The 1,474-nt window shown below is 43.6% G+C and overlaps 1 protein-coding gene across 1 annotated transcript; it reads left to right on the top strand.

Moving 5' to 3' along the window:
• Positions 1-626: 626 nt before the first annotated feature.
• Positions 627-1,046, top strand: LOC143626551 (uncharacterized). The gene has a single exon (XM_077096612.1). It carries the CDS (start codon positions 627-629, stop codon positions 1,044-1,046), a length of 420 nt encoding a protein of 139 aa, XP_076952727.1.
• The last annotated feature ends 428 nt before the right edge of the window (positions 1,047-1,474 follow it).

Below are 1,474 nucleotides of genomic sequence, written 5' to 3'. Positions count from 1 at the left end.
TCCCTAACCTTCGCTCACTTAGCAAAGAAGGTACTGTTGGAAGTCCTGAAGAGCCCATCAATTGAGGAACTAGAAGTACAAGACATTATTGAAGAAGAGGAGATCCATTGGATGACCCCCGTAGTAGAGTTCCTCAAGTAAGGGAAGGTCCCCACTTACAAAGTTGAAACCCTGAAGGGGTATTTGAGCCCTTTTCTACGATTTGTGGGACCATATCAGAGCAACTATCTGGTGAGGGAAGTACACGAAGGTATTTACGGGACACAATCTGGTCGAAGGTCGGTGGTAAATAGGTTAATAAACCATGGGTACTATTGGCCGACAATGCACATGGACTCCACATAGGTCATCCACAAATGTGAACCTTATCAGCTCCACTCTCTCGTCAAAACAAACCCCAAGCACAACCCGGTACCAATTATTGTTGCTTGGCCCTTCTACAAGTGGGGGGTGAATATTATTGATCCCTTCCCCGAAGCAGCTGGGAAGGTGAAATTCCTACTAGTAGCCGTCGATTATTTCACCAAGTGGCCATAAGTTAGCCCCTAGCTTCTATAAAATGGAAGCACGTAATAAACTTTGTGTGGGAAAACATAATTTGTAGTTATGGGATGCCAGGTGAAATAATGACGGATAATGGGAAGCAATTTGCTGAGAAACCATTTAGCCTTTGGTGCAAGGAGTTGCAAATCAAGAAAGTGTTTAGCTCAGTAGCATACCCCCAATCCAACGGCCAAGTTGAAGGTATCAAGGTAAGTTTGGGAAGGTATGGAAATAATTGGTTAGAAGAGCTTCCAAGGCAAGGCTATCCGGACCACGGTGAAAAAAGTCATGGAAAAACACCTTATAGCATGATCTTTGGCTCAAAAGTCGTCATCCCCGCGGAAATTAGGGTAAAGTCAAGAAGGGTGAGAAACATATATGAGGAAGCCATGACTATGAGGTTCTATTTAACCTCGATCTCCTGGAAGAAGCCCGTGAGTAGGCTACTATTGAGGAAGCCAGATACAAGAAGAAGTTGGAAGCCTTCTACAACACAAGGGTAAGAAAAGAAGTGTTTAAACCTAGAGATCTAGTCCTCAGAAACAACGAGGCCAGCAGGCAATCTGACACGGGAAAGTTGGGACCCAAATGGGAAGGTCCTTATGTCATCAAAGAAGCTCACAGGGGCGGATCCTACAAACTCAATGACATTGAAGGAAGAAAGGTGCCACGTCACTCGAGCGACAAGCACCTTAAGAAGTTTTTAATTTAGGACAACATTACAAGGTCCTTGTAATAGTTATTTTGGTTTAATGATATTGAAAAGTTCACTAAATGATATTGCATTTTGAGTAACAAACTTGTTTATTATCCTATCTAAGGGTGAGCCCCTCCAAACAAGGCTCCATGAGGTCCGGTGTAGTTCCTTCTCATGTAAAAGGTTGAGCTCTAAGGCGAAATCGCTCAAGCGGTAACAAGACGCTATATCTCC

The sequence above is a fragment of the Bidens hawaiensis genome, unplaced genomic scaffold (genome assembly GCF_021521415.1).
Source record: "Bidens hawaiensis isolate Kalapana, Puna unplaced genomic scaffold, B.hawaiensis_p1.1 tig00004414_1, whole genome shotgun sequence".
Classification (NCBI taxonomy): Eukaryota; Viridiplantae; Streptophyta; class Magnoliopsida; order Asterales; family Asteraceae; genus Bidens; species Bidens hawaiensis.
Note: the sequence above shows the minus strand (reverse complement) of the source record. Positions and strands in the feature narration are given on the sequence as shown.